Raw genomic sequence first — 23,740 nt, forward strand, 5'->3', positions numbered from 1 at the left:
CTTTTTGTTAGGTTTTATAAAATAAAAAGGAACATAAAAGTGACAATTCTACTGTATTCAATACAAGAATGAATGGGTTAAATTGACAATGGCCCAAAGATGCTCAGGATGGTCACTGCATAAACAAATCTGTTTCCCAACTGATGCTCGGGGATAACTGTTGGTGGCCAAGTGATAAAAGGACAACTACAGATGTGTAATTGTGAGTATTAAAAAATGTTGACGCGGGGAACGAAAGGGAGGAGTACTAAACCATTAAGCTACATTTGCAGAACTTGAAGATATATTTGAGACAGGGTCACCCTAATTGTGTAGATTGGACTCAACTTCCTCTTCCATCATTTTAAGCCCACTGATGTGCTAGGATTATAAGCATGCATCAACAGGACCAGCAATATTTACTTTTATGGTAAAATGAGAAAGTGCATGTACTCAGGATATATGTCTTGTAGATTCAGTATTGTATTATTAGCTCTAACACAAATTCAAAATTTTCCTGTTGATGGTAAGCAGAAATGTGCTGCAGGGAATCTGGCCACATGCTATAGTGCATAGAGCCTGCCAATGTACTTCACAGCATCTTTTACTTTGTGAAGTATATCAGGTACTTAAGGTACAAAATAGATATAGTTTGATTGGTGATTACACAACAGGTAAGTAATTTGTTTTTCCAAGGATAATTGAGACTTGGGCAAGCTATCTTCAGTGGATTAGGGGTATTTAATGCGATGCTCACTTGTGTTTTCATGACACCACAGTTTATAATAACAGAATTCCATTGGAACCTAAGCAGATTTTGTATTCAACAACACTGCATTAAACACTTTACAAATTTAATCAATGTTAAAATGGAAGTGTCAACCATAGGCCACAGGAAACCAACTGGCACTCATGGCCCAGTGTATGTATTTAAAGATAATCATCACACACCACATACATCAGCCACAAGTTTTTATAAACGAAGAGATATGATATTGTATAAACTCACAATTCAGTAAAACAGAACACAATCTGAATCTTAATTTAGCAAATTTACTTCTTATTGTGTTGACAGCTCAAAATTTAGGTTTCCCTTCATGCCATTACTTCAGTGTCTGAGGAAAAAGCAGTAATAATTACAAAATATATAGTTCATTCACAGCATGAAGGAATAAGATAAAGGCATTTGCATGATATATCCAATAACAATCTTTTCCCCCCAAACAACTCCACATTTACGGAAAATTCATTTCAAAGTGGTTACCCATAAATCATGCCAAATTTTATAATTTCTGGAGACATTAACATATTTTGTGATGTGCTATTGGAAACATGTTATGGTGCTGCCAGAATGGGGCAACCAGAAATTCACAGTACTATGGTTTACTATTGGTACATGTGGGGAAACCCTACTAGCAAAGTAAAGATGCAATATAAACATGACAGGTCAAATTGTGATGATTAGAAAAACAAAGGTTTACATAAATGACAAATATTGGTACCCCTGAGAAAGAAAATCAGGCAACATAATGAACATGGTGTGATATCCAGTGATGTTAGCAGATCAGCAGGTTTTGTATCTCTTCACAACGTAGAAAACATAACATTCATTAATGTACAAGTTATGTGAAAAGAACACATCTTTGTCAAAAACACATGCTCCAAGCCTCTATAAATGTATATCTTAATGCCAAATATTGCATCAACTTCAGAAACATGAATTATGACACAGAAAATGAAGCATGTGTATCAAAAGACTAAAGCAGATGCTGTGTTAACATTACAATTCACTAAAAATTAAGAGACTAGACTAATATCACTCTGAAGAGTGAATAATAGTATTGCTAGAGTTTATATCATAATGCTACAGAATTAGCATTGGGTTTCTTAGTGTCTCTTCTTCTTCAGAATATCTGTTCATTACCTCATGTATTATATAATTTGTTCCTATAAATATGTTAGAAAGTCTTCTCCTGTGTCAATCTCTATGTAAATATCTATCCTTTATGTATTATGGGGATAAACAAATCAAAACAAGACAACGAAACAAATTCCGAGAAAACCATGATATGAAAAAGACAGATAGGTGATGTGCAGTACTTACTATGCTTTCTCTTATTATTTTCAACAGAATTGTCTGCATCATCAGGCATTTTATAGTTAAGCATAACATTACATAGCCATTTTTATAAAAACACAACATTGAAACATTATAGGACGTGAAAGCAGTTAATAATCAAACCTGGAATGGATACCTATTATTTATTTATTTTTTTGGTACTGGGGATCAACCTCACGATCTCACACTTGTCAGGCAGGTTCTTAAGCCACTGATCTAAATCCCCAGCCCCCCAATGGATATCTTTTACATCTTGTCATCTTCAGAGTTGTTGCCTCTACTCTTAGACTTGATACCAGCAAGCATGTGGATGCGAATAAAATCAGTCAAGGCCAAATAGCATTCAAACAAACCAGCTTCAAATAAGATTTCATAGTAAGACAATGTAAGTAATATAGTCTTTTGTTTTAAGTTAATAGGAAATTAAGAATAGTTGCCATGGTATAACCTGCTATTTTTGGGTTATCAGTCTATGCTCTCAAATCTAATATGAGTAGACAGACTGGAACAAAATGTTATCAAACTAAACAGAGCAATAAGGCAACTGTAGATTTTAAATCCTGATACACTTTTAACAATGTCCTCTGCCTTCTTTTTAGGCAATTCCTCACCTTTCTCCTTCTCAGGATACTATTATTCACTGTTCAGAGTGATATTTGTCTGGTCTCTTATGTTCAATTTCAGCATATGTAAAGATAAAGACAGCTACCACAATTAGAATGAGAGACATTATTGTAGTCATTATTGACTTCCCCAAAATCAGGTTTTGAAGACATAAAAAGCCTTCATCATCCTGTAATTATTTGATTAGTTCTATAATGTTCAGTATATATTCAATGCACGAGAAGATGAGAACAACTATTTGGAAGGATAGGCAGTGAACATCTCCAGTGGACTTGCTTTGAAATGTGTGTTTCCTTATCTTGTTTTCTTATGAACTGTTCTGTTCTGTTTTGTCATATTTAATCTTACCCTCTTTAAGATAAAAAATAAGTGTGTAGGACAGATAAGCATATTATTAACTTTTTATTGGATCATTTAGGTGAACTGTTCACAGTGTCATTATTTGAATGTCACTTTGTGCGCTTTAATTTTGTAACTTGAACAACTACTACGATAACAATATGTAACTTATGAACTAGTGATTTCTTATTATTTTTCTGAAATTTTGCATTATTTCTACAAATTTTAGTTTTTTTCTCTTTAAATAAACATTACAATTCACCAAAAAATATAAAAATAAATTTTTAAAGACAAAACATTGAGTACATAGACACTATCCATACTTCAAAGTGAAAAGCACATTTCCATTTACCATGTTTAATTACAGGATTGCATGTTGAAGAACAAAGACACTATTAAAAATCTAGAGAGGTACAAGTGATTAACTGAAAACCATACAACATGTGCATTTGAGGAAATCTCCACCTCAGATTTGTCATTTCTGGAAAATTTGTGAAGAAATATAGACATCAAATTTCTGTACTGATGATTTCTTCAGGTCTCCTTGGAATTTTAAAGTAGACTTAGGTCTAAACAGTCTGACCAGTAGGGCTTTTTCTGTGTTTTTAACAACAAATATGGAATGCCATATTTCTCACATTGCAAAACCACATAGGATGTCTGCCCAGTGAGCTCTTTCAGATATGTAACAATCATCATGTGTGCTGAGAATAATCCCGTAACACATAGGTTTTATTGAAAGTGTGAGTTTCTTCATGTATTTCACTTTCACTCTGGCTGCTGAAAGTTTCTATATTGCTTACATAGCCAATGGTTCTTCCCAGTGGGAGTTCATTCATGTGTTTTGCAATGAATGTACGCAGTAAATGCTTTGCCACATTGTTATATACATAGGGTTTCTCACCAGTGTGAAGTCATTAATGTATTTTACAATATCCATGTGTGGTGAAAGCTTTCCCACATCCTTCACATACATTAGGGTTTCTTAACAGTGTGAATTATTTCATGTATTGGACAATGAGCATTTCTGCTGAAACCTTTCCCACATTCCTTACATATATAAGTTTTCTGCTCAGTGTGAAGGTTTTCATGCATTATGCAAAATGTACATGTGCTCAAACCATTCTCATGATGCTTATATATACTGGTTTTATCTTGAGTGTGAACTTTCATGTTTCTTACAATTTCCATGTTGGGTAAAACCTTTCCCACACTGCATACATACATAGGGTTTCTCTCCAGTGTGAATTATTTCATGTCGCTTACAATCTCCATGTGTGTTAAAAGCTTTCCCACATTGTTTGCATACATAGGGTTTCTCTCCAGTGTGAATTCTTTCATGTTGCTTGAAATGAGCATGTTGGCTAAAAGCTTTCCCACATTGCTTACATATATAGGGTTTCTCTCCAGTGTGAATTCTTTCATGTTGCTTACAATATCCATATCTGTTAAAAGCTTTCCCACATTGCTTACATACATAGCGTTTCTCTCCAGTGTGAATTATTTCATGTTGCTTGCAAAGAGAATGTTGGCTAAAAGCTTTCCCACATTGCTTACATACATATGGTTTTTCTCCATTGTGAATTCTTTCATGATTCTTACAATTTAGTGACTGGGTGAAACATTTTCCACAGTGCTTACATACATAGGGTTTCACTCCAGTGTGAATTCTTTCATGTTTTTTACAATCTGCACGTGTGGTAAAAGATTTTCCACAGTCCTTACATACATAGGGTTTCTCTCCAGTGTGAATTCTTTCATGTCGATTAGAACCTCCACGAGTGGCAAAACCTTTCCCACATTGCTTACACACATAGGGTTTCTCTCTAGTGTGAATTCTTTCATGATTCTTACAGTTTACACTTTGGGTGAAACCTTTTCCACAGTGCTTACATACATAGGGTTTCTCTCCAGTGTGAATTCTTTCATGTTTTTTACAATCTCCACTTTTCCTAAAGGATTTCCCACAGGCCTTACATACATAGGGTTTCTCTCCAGTGTGAATTCTTTCATGTTGCTTACACTGTCCAGATGTGGTAAAAGCTTTCTCACATTCCTTACATACATAGGGTTTCCCTCCAGTGTGAATTCTTTCATGTTTCTTACAATTTCCTCGTTGGGTGAAACCTTTTCCACATTGCTTACATACATAGGGTTTCTCTCCAGTGTGAAGATTTTTATGTATTTGACAATGAATGTTATTGCTAAAAGCTTTCCCACATTTCTTACATATATACAATTTCTTCCCAGTGTGAATCTTTTCATGGATTACACAATAAGTACCTGTACTGAATGCTTTCTCATAGTGCTTACATAAATAATGTTTTTCTCCAGAGTGAAGACTTTCATATACTGGACAATATGTAAGTGTTGTAAAAGCTTTCCCACATTGCTTACATGTGTAGGGTTGCTCTTCTCTGTGAATTCTTTCATGTTTCTTACAAATTCCAAGTGTGATAAAACCTTTCCCGCATTGGTTAAATAAATTGTGTTGCCCTCCATTGCAATATTTTTCATGGATCTGAACATCGTGTTGTGTTTCTGTTTCTTTCACACCCACATTACCTTCTGAAGTAAAAAGAAATTCTTTACACTGATTCCAAGATGTTTGTCCATAGAATTTTCCTAGCTTGTCATTTCTGTAAGGAAAAAAATCACATTTAGGATTGATAACCCTACTACTAACTTTTTGTTGGAGAGTTAAACAAAACTGTTTGTAATCTCGCCGTTCGAATCCCCACTTCATATGTTTCACTTTTGTATCTTGATTATCTCTTTCTATGAGCACTATATGTAATCATCAACTTGTGATTACTCACTGTTTATTTTCACTTTGAAAGTAGTATTATTTCAACTGATTTTGTTTTCTTTCATCTTCCTTTAAATAAAATTTAGAAAAACAAAAAAATCACAGTGAATTGGGTCTGTGTTAATGACTACATTGATGTCAAGTTCTGTTTTTAATGCCTGCTAGGAAATTCTGACAATCAAGCAACAGAATGCCTTGTAAGATATCTTGAAAACAACCATTCCAAAAAGACTGGTACACATTTGGGAATCTTAAAAGTTGGTACCTTTTGAAATGCAGAATATTTAGCTTCACTTTGGGCATGGGTACATATGTGTATGACATGCAGATCATTCTGATATGTTTCCCCATCACATTCTCCCTTCTGTCCTTAATCTGCCATTCCCTTCTCCTAATTGTGAAACTTACCTTTCTTTATCGACTCTCTGTTTTTTCATTGTATGATTTATATTTTGGTTTCACATCTAAAACAAACCCTCTGACCTTTTAGGTTTTATAGCTGAGCTATTTCAATGAATTGATGGGATAAAGGCCCACCTAATTCTTGTGGCAAATGACAGTATGTTATTTATTTTTTTGACATTATATAACACATTTTTTTTTCTTTTCCATGCTGGGAATCAACAACAGGTATTGGCACAAAATCTTTAGCTTTTTTATTTTAAGAGATATGCACTCATCATTAAGCTTTGAAGTTTGAACTTGAATTTGGCATTCTGCAAAATCTGATTCCTAGGGTGCTGGGTTTATAAGAATGCAGAATCACACAGAGTCTATTAAAATTTTACTTCACAAATCCAGTGATAGATAGCTAAGCAGTTTCAAGCCCTGATCTATTATAACATGATCTGCTTTGTATATGAGAAATTATCTATCTGCATTTAATGTGGATTTTGAGTTTTTAAAAATATATCAAGGAGAAGTATGAGGGAATCACCATCTAGAGACAACTGCATACTGATATTTAGAATGAGTGCACTTACGATTTCACAAGCCTACTAAGAATTATAATCAGAACAGCTGATTCTCTAGAGCATGGCTTGGAAACCCGAGCACTCAGTTTTATTTCATATTCTACTGCAACCTTAGCAATTTTTAGATAATGAATGAGTTTCATTAACATGTATGTATAGGTATGTATACTGAAGGCAGGATGTCATCATAACTCAAAGTGTATCCCTTTCATACACATCTATATGCAATGTCATCATTTTCCCTCATTATACATGCCCAGCTTATACATCTTTCAAGAATATTACTGACATTAAATTGAATGGTGCCTCATTTCTTTGGCAGTAATTTTTCTGCTGACTCACTAATTACTCAGAAGAATCCTTCTCCTTGTGAGTGTGAATTACCTTAAGTATCTCCAGTAAATTTTGTATTCTTTTTCAGCTTGCTGTTTATCCCCAAGTCCTCCTGAATTATAGAAATAGAAATACCAGGCTCATTAGAGTAATATATACAAATTAATAGATTTTGATTAGATTTATAATATAATATGACCAGGTCTGAGCTATTTTTCAATCTTTCACATTCCTATTAATGAAACAGCACTGATGAGAAACAAACAATATTCTGATAGCATGAGTGACAATAAGAAGTCATCCTTACCTATTTCAGCCACGTTCCTAAAGGTTTCCCCCATCACATCTCTGTAGAGGTTCTTTTGGGATGGACTCAGCAAAGTCCACTCCTCATTGCTGAAATTCACAGCCACATCCTCAAAGGTTACCGCCTCCTAAAGGATCATACATATATTTCTCAAAGAAGGTTGAGACCCCAGGTCTGGGATATCATGAAATCTCTCACACAAATCTGAATGAAAAGCAAAGTGTGGTGGTGCATAGCTATAATCCCAGCACTCAAAAGGCTGAGACAGGCGGGTTTCTGTGAGGTCAGGGTAATTCTAGCCTCCATAGGGCATTCAAATCTGGCTGATATACAGACAGAAAACTTGTCTCAATAAAACAAAACTAAACTAAATGAACAAAACCAAACAAAACAGCTGAATGGAGACTGATTTCTTCAAATCTTAAATCCATGTCTTGGTCATTAATTTTATGTATATACACATTTTTGGATACAGCAAATTTGATGCTGTATTCCAACTCACTGCTAATGTAACAGCCAAACTGGAGCACTGATTCTTGTGTTGAATGATGGCAAGAGTCCCTGTGTACTGTTTCTAAAGCAGTGCTCACAGTGAGAAGCCTGCAGGACCTGCATCCATAAAGCACAAAGGCAGATAGATATATCATCAATCCCTTTGATAGACTACAGATGATGTCTCTTCAAATCTCATTTAGGCCACTGAGTCCTTTGTTCTCAATATACTTAAGCAGCATTTTGAAATATGAATGTGATTTCATAGAACAAAACATAAATAACATCAAATATGGTACATAAATAATAACTGTAATGTTGGTGGAAAACAGATTTATTTTTAAAAAAATGTATATAAAATGAAACCAGGCCCAAGCTGCAAATTATAGTTCAGTGTCACCAAGAGATCACTTTCCATTCAGATATAAGAAATATATCTTGGGAGGCTGGTGCAGGACTACTTCCTTGTATTTGGGGCCATCCTAAGTTACAGAGCTGTTTAAAATAGAGAAACCCTGACTGAGACAAACCACAGAGAAAGTCAAACTTGAAAAGGACTGCAAGAGACATCTTTTGTTTGTTTTAAAAAATTGTACCCATACTATATAGAAAAATTCCAACAATATTAAACACTTTCTGAGGAACAATGTTGATATCTTCCATACTATACACAAAACATTTTCACATTTGGGCATTAAGCTCAGCGGCATGAATGCCTGCGTGGCAAGCATAGGTCATGAGTTCGACCTCTAGTACAAAAAAATTTTCAAATTTTACCTTCATGATACTGGGGCATAATTAGAGATAATCAAAATTACATCTCAAGTATGGAACATTAAATTTGGGGGTTGACCGGGATGTGGAATACTGACTGTTACCAAAGCTGGTGTTATTCACCTCAAGGAAGCAATCAGAACCCAATTTTAACTTCATACCTACTGTAAGAACTACCTGACTTTCAGTGAAGAACCTCTGATTTACAAATGCTGCTATTGGCACCCTGCATCATGCCAATCACTTCCACATCCTTTCCACACTCCTCTGATCCACCCTAAGCACCAAACCCTTCATGCCTAACTATTGATATCCCAGCACAATTTCTATTTAGGTCTTTTCCTTTACACCACTTAGTAAAGTCCACTGCAGAACATTTCCTTATTTAAACTGTCTATGATAAACCAAGCTATTAAATTAGCTCTTAATTCTGAGAAGTCAGCTCTATTTCTTTCCATTCTGCAGGATGTCACATGTATATTTCCATGTAAAGGCCTAAATTTAGGCATTTTCCAATGAGGATTTAACAGGTAGCCCTTACAGGAATTTGTCCTTAGCAAATGTTTACCCTGTTCTTGCTAACACTTTCATACTTGCTTCATTTTTCTCAGAATTCAAAACTCTATGGATGTTCTCACAAACATAGTCTGTGAGCAGGGGTGCCACCTAAATAATTAAATATGTTCAGAAATTATTTTGCATTGTTCTGTATAATTACAGGAGTTCACCAGGTGTTTGGGAAGCCTTTCTCCACTGAGGCACATCACTACACATCTCTGAATTCTCAGGACCTTTGCCAAAACCTGTCATGAGGATGGAAATATGAGCACATACTACAAATCTAGGTGATCACTATAAATACAAAAAAGCCCAAGTTTAAAGAGAGCTGTTGTGGCTATGAGGCCCTGCATTACAGACATTCATAAACTTAGACATACCCAATCTGCCACTGTGAGGAATGAGAGCAGAGACCTAGCTCATTAGTGCTCTACCAGCTATAAAAAGCATCAGAGTAAGTGTCTACCCAATCTCCTTCCATGCCTAAGATGGTGGAGTTACCAGGGCAGCAGTGAATTTCAAAGATGATACTCAAAGGTGATACTGCTGCTGTCATAGTGAAGCCAGGGTTCTGAGGGATGCAAAATCACCCTTGCCAACAGCGAGAGGCAAAAGGGACAGTGTGTGACCCACGGCCAATGTTGGAGGACCTCAGGAGATGAAGCTAACTACATACCTGAGGCTCCAGACACTGGAACTCCTCCTAAACACCTGTAACTGGTTTTACCCAATCCACCTTATTTCTGGGCTGCCATCCACAACCTCACCATTCCATGGCTCCAGTGTCTCTCAGGTTCTTTGCTAATCAGGCCATAGGACTTCGAAACCACTAAATGAGATCCAGTAAGTGTTTTGCTACCAGTATTGTACTCAGAACGGGTAAATCATGCTGAGACACTGGAAGAGACAGAAGTCACAGGCAGCAATGGCCTGCCTGATTGGACAGTTCATATAACCTGCCTCTTCCTCACTGATTGACTCCTGCTCTACTGCCCTACTTCTGAGTCAAGAATAAAGAAGCAAAGGAACCCCCCCCTGCAAGAGAGGATCCCAAATGGTAGACTGCAGTGCAGAGACTTCTGGAGCTGCCATTCTTCCACAGTGGTGAACTCACCTCGACAGAGGAGTGTTTGTACTGAAGAGCTCTACCTCAGACTTGTTATTTCCAAATCCATTTTATTTCAAAGAAAAAATATCAAATCAACTAAAATTAAATTTCAAAACATGTAAATCATGGTTCAACAGTGGTCTACATGGCACACTGTTATTCAAGATCATTCACCCAGAGCACAAGACATCTGTAATCAATTTTCCAAACAATACTGTTACTGACAGCTGACTTATTTAAATACCATTGGAATGAGACAAGGCTAGCTCCTCCAAGCAGCCCATGCAGAAGCCCAGATACCTTGTAACTATGGGGAAGACAGACACCTCATGCTATGGGCCAAGGCTCAAGACAAATGATGTTCAAATTTATATAAGGATTCATATTCTAAATAGTTCCCTAGCACTCTGAGGAAGGAGTCACCATTCAAACAAATGCATCCTTATTGTAAACAGGGACATCTTAAATAGTTCCTATCATCCTGAAGAACTCAGCAGGCACCCACCCAAACCCAAAGGAAAGAGTTACAGCTGCCTAAGAATGCCTACTTTCTATGAAACTCCCTTCCCCATTTGTTCCCAATTTAATCCACTATTCTTGAACTTTTAATCTTATTGGCTACCATAGCTTTGTTCCATCTTAGGCCCATTTGCATTGTCAGTTTCTAGTTTTCCCCACCTTAAACTCATCTCACCACATGATTTTCAATATAAATCATTGTCCCTAGAAAGGACAGTGTTTGGCAACCCGCTCAGGACCCTTTCTCTCTCTCAGGCAGGTTTCTTTCTCCCAATAAGTATATTCTTCTGTTAATCTCTATTGTTCCTAAAATTCATTCTTTGAGTTTAGAGAACACAAACTCGTATCAGACATAGTAGACCAAGAGTTTCATTCCCCTCTAGCAATATCAGTATAAACTTTTCTCTTTCTTGAAGTCAGCGAAATTGGTAGTAGGTTGTACTCAACAATGTTGATCTCATCTCTTAAGGGACACTTCCATTGAAGGGCTTTGTCCCTGCATTTAAATGCTGCTTCTGTTTTCTGAAGGTGAACTGATCTGTAATTTTGGTAATGGTATCTACAATGCATTAATGAATTGATAAAAAATATTTCTTGTGAATGGTTTACCACCAGCCACAGAGGAAGACAAATAGCAAAAATTCTTTATTTTCATTTCTTCAATGAAACTGAAGGATATACTTAGAAGAATTTTGCCCTAGAAACAATTACAGGAACTCATGGTGGTAGTTCAAGGTGGTGGAAGGCCAAATCAGTGATGCTTATTGATATGGCCACTTCCTATGTTTTCCTTGATTACACCTTCCTCTTTCTTACTGAAGGGCCTAAAGAAAATTCCCATCTGCTCCTTGCATGACATCACTGTCCGCTCCCAGCACCACATCCAGTCAAAAGTCACATATACCCCATAATCCCATAGTCAGTCAGAAAAGAAAAAAGCCAAACCCTTGGTGGCTGTGGGTTCCTCTCCATATTCTTTAAATAAAAAGATCACCTTTACATTTCTTATATTCTGGTTCTGTATTATTCCAGAAAATGCTAATAGAACTAATTCTTGTGTGCCTATGAATCTAATTTACCTCCTCAGTAACCTCAGTAAGCTAACTCACCTTAAACCCATCTCACACCATGATTTTATTCTATAAAGTCCCTAGAAAAGACAGAGTCCTTTGCCACAGGCTCAGAACCCCTCCGGTTTCTCTCAGACAGAAACTTTTTGATAGACTTTTTGGTATAGTAAAGAAGAGAATATAAAGTCAAAATAGCCTTTATTATAAGACCATGAAGAGAAGCCCACGACCACTGGGAGTCTGACTGTTTCTGGTGGAAATGTGTGGGGGCATACATATAGATTTTGACTTGAGTGGTGCTTAAATGTGGCAGTGATGATATGCAACTAGCTGGTTGAGACTCTTTTCTGGACACAGGTAAGTTGCATAGGGGAAGGGAAAGTGACCTGCAGGTAAAAGTTCCCTGGTTCTACTTCCCACTGCAAATGTATCCTATTTAGGGCAAAATAGATTGATTTACTTTCTTTCTCTGAATATATATATTCTGCTCTTCACCTCTGTTGTGCCTAAAATTCATTCTTCCATTTTAGAAAACACAAACTCATACTAGACATAGAAGGTCAGGAGTTTCATTCCACTATATCACTGTATGGTTGCCTGTATTTCTAACTAAACTCACCTGCCTGTAACATTATGAATTTTTTATAATTTCACCTGGCATAATTGTAGCCAATAATGTGTTCTTAATGGATATAGGGAAATATACAATTAAATTGAAAAAATGATTATCACGGTATTCTACCTAGCATCAGCCAACATTTTCACCTTTCAAGTATGTGGGAAAAGAAAAAATAAAAACAACTCAGAAAATAGCAACCATATAGGGGAGAGTATATCATTCACTGGAATTGCCATGTTATCTGTAGGTATTTCACAGACTACAAAAGAAACATTGAGCCTCTTAACTAACAAGTATCAGTTTCAATAATTGTGCCCATAGCACTACATCACTGACACCTGTGGAGTTTTTTTCTATGAGGGATTGAACTCATGACCTGGTGTTTCACAGGCAGCTCCCTGTACCACTGAGCTCAATCGCCAGCCCCAACAACTTTAGATAATAAATATGACTATTACAAATGTTTAATTTGCCATTGACATATTTAGTTATAAATCTTGTCAACCTACATTTTCACAAATGAAACTACTTTCTTTCCTTGCAGTTGAAATTACTTTTGTTTTTATGTACTGGGGATAAAAGTTACAACCTGGCACTTGCCAGGTAGGTGATTCTGCCTGCTGAGCTACATCCCTGTCCTCTATTAAAGAATATTTTAAAATGTATAAATATCACTTTATCCATTCAAATAGTATTGTGATTTTAGCAAAGGAGGTCAATGTAGACAGAAATAGATATACAATCAGCAGGGAACTGGAACCTCAAAGAGACAATGCAAAAAACTAAATACAACAATCACCACTAGAGGCACAGCTGAAGAAAGCCAGGCCTGAAGGAGAAGATGCAGTGACCATGTCTACATGCTCCTGAAGAGAAAAATGATAGCTTGAAATGTACTACAGTTAACACCACCTCCTCCAGGAAGTCCAGATAGGTATCAATTACCATACTCAATGACCAGAACTGGACTATTGTTCCCATAAAGTGCCTTGGCTCTTTCCCCATACCTTTTCTGGCTGACTTGTTCCCCTGCTGAATATTATTAGTTAAGCAACTATAACCTTATAGGTTGATTGTAGTTTGAGACCCACACTGTACCCACATTGTGACTTTGCTGTATAAATGACCCCTGACAATAGGTCTGTGGCCAAAACACTGAAGACCACTTCTGAAAATTGAATTTTCAGGGCTATTCTTCACTTTTTTCTAAGAAAATTTTTGAACATTTTTTGTTTTGTGACTTAATTCCTCAATGTCCTGAGGCAACAAACAACATCAAACAGGGCAGGATTATATTTCTCCTATTTCAAATTCAATATGAAATGTCTGCTAAAGGCCAAGTTTCAAAGCCTGGATTTCAAGCTGCTTGTTTGCCATGAGATTAACATTTCCATGAGCTTTTACAAGTCCTCAGTCTAGTGAATTGCAGATGTCTTGGAGGAAGGAGGTCACTGTTGTGCTTTAGCACAAATGGTGCCATTCCTAAGTCTGTTTTGGTCACTGCCTCCTGGACTCCACTACATGGCCTTCTTTCCTCTGCAGCATCATTCAATAATTCCCATTTTAGATAAGTCAACTTTCACTCAGCTCTATTATTGTTTTTTTTTTTAAATAGTCTTACTCTCTCATTTGTTGTTTATTTTTTTCATTTTAGGTTTTTGATTTAAAGACATAGTCTCACTTTGGAGTTCTGGCCAGCTTTGCACTCATTGTGTATGTTAGGCTGTCCTTGAGTATATGGCCATTCTCCTGTTTCAGCCTCTTCATTGATGGGGAAAAGAGGTGGGTGTTACAACACATGGTGTTTTGTCTTTTTTCTCCTCTCCTTTTCACTATTATTCTTTCATTTCAGTGGCACTGACATTTTATCCTGGTGTTTGCTTGTGTCAGTAAAGGTTTCTACAGCTTGAGTTGAGTTTGTGAACAACAATATAGGAATCCAAGCAACCCAATGGAGAAATGAGGAATTTCATTAGCTGGTCTCAGGACCACTTGTATACAGAACCCTGACCCCCATTTCAGGATCTAAATGAGAGGCTTTGAACTGGAAAGTTACAGATGTTTTATAAGACACAATCACAAAAACATCCTGTTGGAAATCATTTAGCTAGACTCTCATAATAATTTTTGGATGACAACTGTATTCTGCTCCTTTTGTTGAGCAGGTTAATTTTTTTCTTTGGGTACAGATCATTTTACTTTTCTCCTGGGACTTCAACCCAGAGTGATTTTCCATTTTTCTGGGTGAAATACAGGGCACTACTTAAATGCAAAGCTCAAGATGGCATCTTTTTTGCCAAGCTACAGTACAGCTAAGTTACAGTGCCAAGCCTCAATATTTTGTAGGGTTAAAAAACACATATTTATAATCCCAGCACTCAAGAGGCTGAGACAACAGGGATGCTGTGAAGTCAGGGCAATTTTAGGCTCCATAACGGATTCAAAACCAGCTGATATACATAAAGAAAGGCTGTCTCAATAAAACTAAACTAAATGAATTCAAAACAGATGAATGGAGACTGAATTCTTCAAATTTTAAATCCATGTCTTGGTCATTAATTTTGTGTATATACACATTTTTGGAGACAGCAATTTTGATGCTATATTGCAACTCACTGCTAATGTAACAGACAAACAGGAGCACTGATTCTTGTACTGAGTCACTGCAAGAATCCCTGTGCACTGTCTCTAAAGCAGCACTCACAGTGGGAGCCTGCAAGACCAGCATCCACAAAGCACAGAGGCAGACAAATATCTCATCAATCACTCTGATAGACTACAGATGATATCTCTTCAAATGTCATTTAGGACACTGAGTCCTTTGTTCTTAATATAATATTCTTACGCAGCATTTTGATATTTTAATTTGGTCTCATGCAACAAAACATAAATAACATCAAATATGGTACATAAATAATGACTCAAATTTTAATGAAAAACCGTTTAATGTAAAAATGTATAAACAATGAAACCAGGCCCAACCTGCAAATTATAGCTCAGGGTCACAAAGTGATCACTTTTCATTCAGATATAAGAAACATATCTTGGGAGGCTGATGCAGGAGAACTGCCTCGAGTTTGGGGCTAGCTTAAGTTACAGAGTGATCTGAAATACTGAAACCCTGACTGAGACACCCCTCAGACAAAGTGAAACTTGAAAAGTCACTGCATAAGACACCTTTGGTTTGTTTTAAAAAATTATAGGCGTACAATATAGAAAAATGCCAACAGTATTCAACACTTTCTAAGAAACATTGTTACTATCTTCCATGGTATACAGAAAACACTTTCAGTGCTGGGTATTTAGCTCAGCGGCATGAATGCCTGCCTGGCAAGCATGAGGTCATGAGTTTGATCCCTGGTACAAATAAAATTCCAGTTTCACCTTAATGACACTGGGACATAATTAGAGATAATCACAATTAGTATAGAACACAGAATTCATGGCTGGATAAGGATGAGGAATACAGATTGTTGCCAGAGCTAATGTTATTCATCTCATTCATCTCATCTCATCTCAGAGCACAACTTTATCTTCATACCTACTCTTAGAACTGCCTGACTTTCAGTGAAGACCCTCTCTGTTGTATGTCCCACTACTGCCACCCTGCATCACACCAATCCCTTCCACATCTTTTCCACGCTCCTCTGATCAATGCTAAGCAGAAAACCCTTCATGCCTAACTATTGATATCCCTGCACAATTTCTAATTAGGTCTTCTCATTTACACCATTTAGTAAAGTTCGTTGCAGAGAATTTCCATATTTAAACAATGTCTACGATCAAACAAGCTATTAAATCATCTGTCTATTCAGAGATCACACCCACATTCCTTTCAATTCAGAATGATATCACGTGTATATGTCCATGCAAATGCCTCAGTTCAGACGTTTTTCAATGAGGATGAAGTCAGGCCTTTCTTGAGTTTGTCCTTATCAAGCACACTTTACCCTGCCCTTGCTACCACTCTCACATCTGCTTCATTTTTCTCAGAAGTCAAAACTCTATGGCTGTTCTCATAGTCTATGAGCAGGGGTGTCTCCTAAATATTTGTGTTCAGAAATCTTTTGTATAGTTTTGTATGATAATAGGAGTTCACCATGTGTTTAGGAACCTTCCTCCACTGAGGCACATCACTACACATCTTTGAATTTGCCACCACCTGTCATCAGGATGTAAACCCGAGAACATACTATAAATTGAGGTGATCAGTATAAATACAAAAAAGCACAAGTTTAAGGAGAGCAGTTGTGGCTATGAGGTTCTGCATCAGACATTTATAAACTTCTGCCTTCCAGATCTGTTGCTGACAGGAATGAGAACAGAGACCTAGCTTATTACAGCTGCACCCCGCTCGAAACCACATCGGAGTCAGGGTCTCCCCTAGCATCTTCCTTAGCCCAGACTGTTGGAGGAGCCAGGACAACAAGCGATTTCAAAAATGGCACTGTGGCCTGGTGGTGTCACAGTGGCAAAAGCGTTCTAGGGATCCAGAACTGTCCTGGCTCCAGCGACAGGTTAAAGGGACAGAGGACTCGCTGTTAGCCTTAGAGGACCTCAGGGTCTGAAGCTAAGCAAGCAGGCTCTAGACAGCACGGCTCCTTCTCACCACTTCTAACTGGTCTCAACCTGCTTCCACCCCATTTCACTGCTGCCATCCCATAACGTCACCATTGCAGAGCTCGGAGGTCTCCCAGGTTCTTTCTAAGCAGTACACAGCAAATTAAAGCCACGAAACGCAGTCTAGCAAGAATCTAGGTCTCCGCGTTTTGCTCAGGACAAGCAACAGATGCCATGACACCGGAAGAGACCGCCTACCTTGGCCCGCCTGATTGGACAGTTCATATAGCCCGCCTCTTCAGCACTGATTGGCTCCTGCTCTCCTGCCCGCCTTCCCCACCCAGAATAATTACAGGAAAAAAAAAAAACCCAGCCTGTAACTGTGATTCCCCAATGAAAGATTGTGGAACTTTTGAATCTGGCTGTCTTCTGCAGTGTTGATGTCAGCTCCTCCGATGGGTATTTGCACTAAAGGACTTTACCTCAGTCCTTGTTTTTTCCCCCCAAAAGGATTTTATTTCAAAGATAAAAAGTAAAAAATGTGGATAAGGGTTTTAGCTCAGCAGCATAAGCCCCTGACTGGGAAGCTAGAAGTCATGCATTCCATCCAAGATCTGGCTACCGCAAACTGTGCTGCTATAAACATGGGTGCACATACATCACTGAGTTATGATGTTTTTAAATCTTTGTGGCAGATACCCATAAGGGGAAAAGCTGATTTGGTGGGACCTGTAGACCTAGTTTGTGTGGAATCTCCACACTGATTTCCACAGTGGTTGCATTACCACCAACAATGGAGAAGGGATCCTCTCCCCCGCCCCCAGGCTTCCAGCATTCCTTATTGATTGATTTCTTGACAGTAGGCATTTTTTCTGAGGCAAGGTGAAATCTCAGTGTTGTTTTATTTGCATCTGTTGAATGACCAGAGAAGTAGAGCATTTTGTCACATACTTACTTGCTGTTTCTCTTTCTTCATCTGAGAACTGTGTATTTCTTGTCAGATGCACATTTTTGGGTTGGGTCTTTAAATCTGGGAAGACTGAATTTTTTGAGTTTTCCTATGCTCTCAATAGTAATCCTTTGTCTGAGGAACAGCTGACAAACATTTTCTCCCCCTTGTGGGTTGTCTCTTCACTCTGCCAGTGGTTTCTCTTGCTGTTAAAAAGCTTTTCAGTAGGGTGACATCTCAGTTGTTTCTGGGTGATTGTTCCTGTATAATCCATGTTTTCTTCATACAGTCTTTACTTACATCAATGTCTTCTAGAGTTTTACTTACTGTATCTTCCAGCAGACTTAATGTTTCTGTTGTAATATAAGATCTTTGATCTATTCTGATCTTAGCTTAATACACGTTGAAAGAAATGGGTCCAGTTTTAATGTTCAGCATGTGTAGAGCCAGTCTTTCCAGCACCATTTATTAAACACGCTGTCTTTCCTCCAGTGAATGTGTTTGGCATCTTTGTCAAAGATAAGATGGTTTAGTGTTTCTGGGATTGTTTGTCCGTCTTCTAATCTATTCTTTGATCTTTGTGTCTGGTTTTGTTTTGTTTTGTTTATTGTCAGTACCACAGCTTTTTAAAAATCACAGTAGCTTTATAGTATAATTCAAGTCTGGGATTGTGATGAACCCTGTCTTTTCTTTGTTGCCTATGAGCACCTTTGGTATTCTAGGTCTCTTCTGGTTCCAGATGAATTTTAGGATTTATTTTGTGTAATTCTGTGAGATATGCTATTGGGGTTTTGACTGGGATTGCACTGAATCTGTACCATAGTTTTGGAAGTATGGCCATTTTCACTATATTAAATTTTCCTATGCAAGTGTACGAGATATCTCTCCATTTTATAATATCTTCTTCAATCTCCTTTTTGAGAGTACTGTAGTTTTCATTGTAGAGGTTGTTTACATCATTTGTTAGATTGATTCCAAAATATTTCAGTTTTTAGCTGTCAGTATAAAAGGTATTGTTTCCTTGATTTCTCTTTCCAGGAGTTTGCTATTTGTGTATAAGAAGACTGTTGATTTTTGAGTGTTGACCTTGTAAAAAGCTATGTTATTGAATTTGCTAATTAAACTAGAAGTCTTTGGTTGGAATATTTAGGGTTTTCTAAGTAGCGTGTTCTGTCTTCTGCAAATAATGATAGTTTAACATTTTCCTTTCATATCTTTATTTCTTTCTCTTGTCTAATGGCTCCAGCTAGTTTCCAGGACTACATTAAATGAGTGGAGACAGTGGAAATCCTTGTTTTATTCCTGATTTTAGAGTGAAAGCTTTCAGTTTTTGTCCACTTAGTATGAGTTTTACTGTGGGTTTGTCATAAAAGGCTTTTGTCAGATTGAGATAAAGATCATCTCTCCCAATTTTTGTATGGTTTTTATTATGAATAGGTGCTGGAGATTGTCAAAATCTTTTTTCTGCATCTATTGAAGTGATCAAATGATTTTTGCCTTTGGATTTGTCAATACGGTGTATTATATTATGGATTTATGCATATTGAACCACCTCTGCATCCCAGGGAAGAATTCCACTTTATCATGGAGTGCAATCTTCTTGATGATATTCTGCAGTCTGTTTGCCAGTATCTTATTGAGCAATTTTGCTTCAATGTTCATTAGGCAGATTGGCATGTAATTCTCTTTCTTATTTGGATTCTTGTTTGGTTTTGATATCAGGGTAATACTTGCTTCCAGCAGTGAACATGGAAGTACCACTTCCCATTCAATTTCATTAAAAAGTTTGAGAAGTAGTGGTGTTAGGTTTTCTACAAATGTCATGTTTAACCTCGCCATTTCATGGCTACATTTGATTTCTTTCAGTACTTAGTGCAGCCTTTCCATAATTGGCTGCAAATGTTTTCAGGATTCAGGTTCAATCCTCCAGGGATGAATAAATCCCCTGATGTCAGAAAATATTCTGTGCCCAGGCCAAGGTGCCACACAACAGGATAGAGAGTGGGAAGGTTGTTTGAGACATAGCAGACTTCATTTTCAACTATTGTCTGTATTAATTTTCCACCTAGAAACCCAGTATGTGAACACAAAATGAGCAGTTACTGTGTAAAGTGAAGACATTTTATTTAAATGATAGTAATAGTCTGCAAGAGAGTAAACATGAAAGAAATGCAAACATCAATTCTCCAGGACAAGCTTGCTACTCATTCAGACTCATAAAAATCCTGAATTCTAAAAGCGATCATATTGCCAAGCATTGGGGGCACAATTATTGCTGAAATGGAATGAAATTCCTAATCCAATTAAACGTTTACTTCTGATGCAGCAGGGACACTTAAGAACTTCAAACTCTAAGTTCCTCTTGCCCTATAGTTTCCTTGTCACAAATTGTCACACTGGTCTTCAGGATTTTAATATCCCTAGAGGCCATATATTCCCTAAAGTCATGTGATCCATTTGTTAATAACTTGTTTGGCATCAGAGATTTGTAGGAGATTAATATAATCACTTCTTTATGTATACATTGCAGCCATGTGACTTGGAACCCATGAACCAAATCTGGTCCCTGGATTCTTCCTCTCAGGCTCCCTCACTCTTCTCTGACTCCTTCATCTCATAAAAAAAGTTATCTTTTTCTTTTCACTCCTATTTTCCAAGATATTTCTGTATTGGAAACAGTCAAAACCAAACTTCCCTCACAGAAACAATGACATGAAAGAATATATTTTAAAAATTTTTTTAGGTCAGATATTTTGTACCTGTATAAAAGTAAAGAAATAAATATCTAATATAATTCAGGTAGGTGTATGTCCTAAATACATCTTCAAAATATATCAACTCATTCAACTAATTATGCAAATGAGCTTTTAATCTATGAATACCCTGAAAGATTTTTAGCATGTACCTATTTCAGTTTGACTACAGCAATTCTTTGCAGATGAAAACCACTAATTTCCTGTACAACCCATTCTCTGCCAAGCAGGCAGAACAGGCCTTTGGTGATGCATTCATTGTTGAAACAAATGAACTGCTAGAAACACCTAGACTCATGTTACATAGTACTTAACAAATCAATGGATGCCTACTTAATCATCTACCAGTTTCACTTGTAAGTACTGACTTACAAAAATTTATGCAGAATACTCAAAATGATGTGAACAGTTGTATGATCATGCCCTCCGAGAAATCAATACAACACCCCTCAATATGTTAATAAGAGAATATATGTTGATATGGTAGCAATATATTGATAAGGTAGCAATATATTTTGTTGATAGGTAGCATAACACTTCCATGTACAGGTGCAGAAAATTTTACATGCAGTAACCTTTTCAGGAAACTTACAGTTATCTTTTCTGAAAGTTAATTTTCTGTTGGGGCCTATGCTAAATCTTGAAAAAATTGCACAGCAAAGGACCAAAAGAATGAGACAAGTGGAATTCTCTTGAGCACAGTGGAAGAGTGAAATCCTCTTCATAGCTCATAATGCTGCTAACCAGCCAGCCAACTATCACAAGGTCAGCATGTACTTAATCAGAACAAGCAAGGAATTGAGTGGACAATGGTGGAAACCTGAGCAGGCTCCTGTGAGAGGATCAAGGAACTCTCACAACAACAGAGCATGCTGATTAAGAAAAACTATGTAGGAAGTCTCCAGGTGGCCTCAGGAGTGACCTATCTTGTTCCCTGAAGTGTCTCCTCATTTTTAATTCAACCATGCCCAGGTCAGACCACAGCCCTGCACATGTATTCAGCTTTAACGCTTTCCGACATCTCTCTCTTTATTTCTTTTGTTGGCTCCAGGATAGGTGGCCAGCTCAAGGTGGGGAAACTTTGAGGAGAACTCCAATTTAAACTCATCTTAGTTGATCAGTTCATAACAGTAGTCAGTTACCAGCATAGACAGCAATTGTCAGAGGATATTAGTGATCCAAGATTCTCCGGCAGCCAACATTTTATATTGCACAGTATCTCCAGAGGCCAGACTTTTCTGCAGGAGGTTCAAACCAAGCTAACATGAGACCTACATTAACTACAATCAGTTCCTTAGTTCATATAAACGTCACTTAGGTCTTCTCAGGAGTTATCCTAGATGCATGCAGAGCAACCTCATGGCTCTTCTGTCAGTGTCAGCACCCAAAAGTTTCACAGCCATTGCTTGACCACGTTGCTCTCTGTGAAAACTTGGGAGATTTTTCTCCTGGTCACTCTCCTTAGGCACACCTTGCATTGATGATGACTTTCCTCTGTGATCTCATCATCTTCTTAGTGATACAACCAGGGACACACATAGTATCCTAGGATGATGCAACCAGTGGTTATTTTATATCCTGGGTCTACACCAACGTTGAAGGGCTAGGGCCAAAATATTGGCTATCGGTTTAGTCCATCTGTTCCTCTAAGTTTTGGCTTCTAAACCTTAGCTGTTGAACATCCAGAAGTTTTTGTTAATGATACAGTATATAAGAGGCAGTAAGCTTAACATTACCATTTTATCTAAACATGAAGCAACTTAGAACATTAAATGAAACGTATTTTCTTCTATCCATGGACCTTTTAGGATTTGAATACCTACAGTGTTAACAGTTGCATATTTTACATAGCATATCAGGAATCAGAACCATACATAGTATTGCATCATGACAATAATGAGACTCTCACAATAATCTAAATTCCTGTTTTGACATAAAATATTGCTTTAGTCAATCACCCTTATTCAATATACAAGAAGTTTTTTGTGTATTAGTGACCAACTTATTGATCTTTAGTTGAATGTGAATCTCACAATTCTTTGGTATCAGCAGAGGTTTGCACATGACACAAAATTCTGTTACCACAAGTAATTCCCATTTTACAATCACGGAGTCTTATGCATCCAGAAATATGAATATATGCAATACATCATTAAGTTTTTACAATCAACTGTCATAACCATGTGAAACTTTATACAGGCATCTTCAAATCAAAAATATGTATTACTTTTTTTCATAATGACCAATGTGAACATTTAGGAATACATTTCATAAATTTATTTGAGGTGTCTCCTATAATGCTCTGGAGATCATTGAGGTCTCTAATCAATGACCAACAACAGGTTAAAAATGTTACCAGGCAGGTGCTTTCTTATTTATGTATCTTTTTATCATCTTCCAGTTTTAGAATTGCTTCTTTCTGGTTCCTTGTTATTTTTAAGAGGCTTTTTCTTTCAAGTTCATAAGCCCTAAATCTCTCTTCAAGTTTCAGAAGGTTGTCTTTAGTTTCTGTCAAGGCATTTTGCCAATATTCAATGGAGTTCTGAGTTTCCTGATATTCTCTTTGGATCTGTTTCATGTATTCTAAGTTATGCTTAAATTCTTCTTCAGATGCTTCTCTTTCTTTTCTGATTTCCTCAGTTCTTCCATCTGTATTCTCTTGGGCGGGGCTTGTCATTTCTTTAATTAATCTCTTTATATCTTGCCTCACTTGGATCAGGAGTACATCTTTAAATTCCTCTATGAGATCATGTAAGTACTTTTTAATTTCGGCTGATGCTGTGTCGAGTAGAGGATGGTTACTGTGCTTGTTCTCTTCAGTGTTTAGTTCTCTTGGGTTTAATTTCTCCTGTTG

The 23,740-nt window shown here is 37.1% G+C and overlaps 1 protein-coding gene across 2 annotated transcripts; it reads right to left on the minus strand.

Moving 5' to 3' along the window:
- Window positions 1–934: 934 nt before the first annotated feature.
- On the minus strand, window positions 935–17,455 carry LOC134472434 (zinc finger protein OZF-like). 2 transcript variants are annotated; one of them, XM_063233799.1, is made up of 4 exons: window positions 17,296–17,455; window positions 7,485–7,611; window positions 7,229–7,289; window positions 935–5,700 (listed from the first exon to the last, which is right to left on the minus strand). In XM_063233799.1, the coding sequence occupies exons 1-4, from the start codon at window positions 17,296–17,298 to the stop codon at window positions 4,212–4,214; spliced, it is 1,680 nt and encodes a 559-aa protein (XP_063089869.1). In that variant the 5' UTR covers window positions 17,299–17,455; the 3' UTR covers window positions 935–4,211. The 2 variants fall into 2 exon arrangements, with proteins under 2 accessions (XP_063089869.1, XP_063089870.1); XM_063233800.1 differs by having other exon boundaries at window positions 17,234–17,442.
- Window positions 17,456–23,740: the final 6,285 nt, after the last annotated feature.

The sequence above is a fragment of the Cavia porcellus genome, unplaced genomic scaffold (assembly GCF_034190915.1).
Source record: "Cavia porcellus strain 051 isolate PalLab524CR breed Dunkin Hartley unplaced genomic scaffold, mCavPor4.1 scaffold_23, whole genome shotgun sequence".
Classification (NCBI taxonomy): domain Eukaryota; kingdom Metazoa; phylum Chordata; class Mammalia; order Rodentia; family Caviidae; genus Cavia; species Cavia porcellus.